The 670-nt window shown below is 44.2% G+C and overlaps 1 protein-coding gene across 1 annotated transcript in view; it reads right to left on the bottom strand.

The window, feature by feature from the left end:
• LOC103797386 (taste receptor type 2 member 9-like) overlaps positions 1-432 on the bottom strand; it is a 947-nt gene extending 515 nt beyond the window's left edge. The window contains exon 1 of the mRNA XM_009069604.1: positions 6-432. Within this exon, the coding sequence (XP_009067852.1) occupies positions 6-432 (427 nt within the window). The remainder of the gene's footprint in view (positions 1-5) is intronic.
• Positions 433-670: the final 238 nt, after the last annotated feature.

Below are 670 nucleotides of genomic sequence, written 5' to 3'. Positions count from 1 at the left end.
CAAGAGCCATGGCACAATCCTGTCAATTTTTACTTTCAGGTAGATGAAGAAGCTGTTCCTGAAATTGGCAATTTTGATACAGTAAAAAACACAAAGACTGGCAGAAACCCACAAATTGGAATAATTTGAAAAGCTTCCTGCACCTTCAATTATTTGAAGTATTGGATGAACATAAAGGTAGTTGGGATAAATCATTGAGAGAAATGAATGTACCCATAAGATACACAAAAACCAAAATCTGAACCATCCCAGAAGCAGCAAGATCTTCTCACTAGAGTTTAAGCTTTTCTCTTTGACCCAAGCAATACAAAGCACAGAGACAATGAAAGCATTTATCCACAGGCCAGCAAAAGTCTCAAGGGTGATGATGGCCACAGCCACGATGCTGTATGAAGTGCCATTGGATTGCTCTGTAGAGTGACAAGCTTCCATCCTCCGAGATGGGGAGCAGTGCTGTGCTGGACAAAGGGGCTGTTACACCAATGCCTTACACAGGTCAGCGGTTGCTGTTCGCAGAGTGTCACGTATGGAAACAGGAGCTTTATAGAGCTGGTGTTGGTGGGGATTTTGGTGCCGCTCCTCTTGAGAGCAGGGCAGGTGCAGGGATGTAAATGTGCTGGGTATCCCCTTACCTGGTGTCAGTGCCACTCTTCACTATTTGAATTTTGGT

This window comes from Acanthisitta chloris, unplaced genomic scaffold, assembly GCF_000695815.1.
Source record: "Acanthisitta chloris isolate BGI_N310 unplaced genomic scaffold, ASM69581v1 scaffold12242, whole genome shotgun sequence".
Taxonomy (NCBI): domain Eukaryota; kingdom Metazoa; phylum Chordata; class Aves; order Passeriformes; family Acanthisittidae; genus Acanthisitta; species Acanthisitta chloris.
The sequence above is the reverse complement of the archived record's forward strand: the minus strand, read 5'-3'. Positions and strand labels throughout refer to the sequence as shown.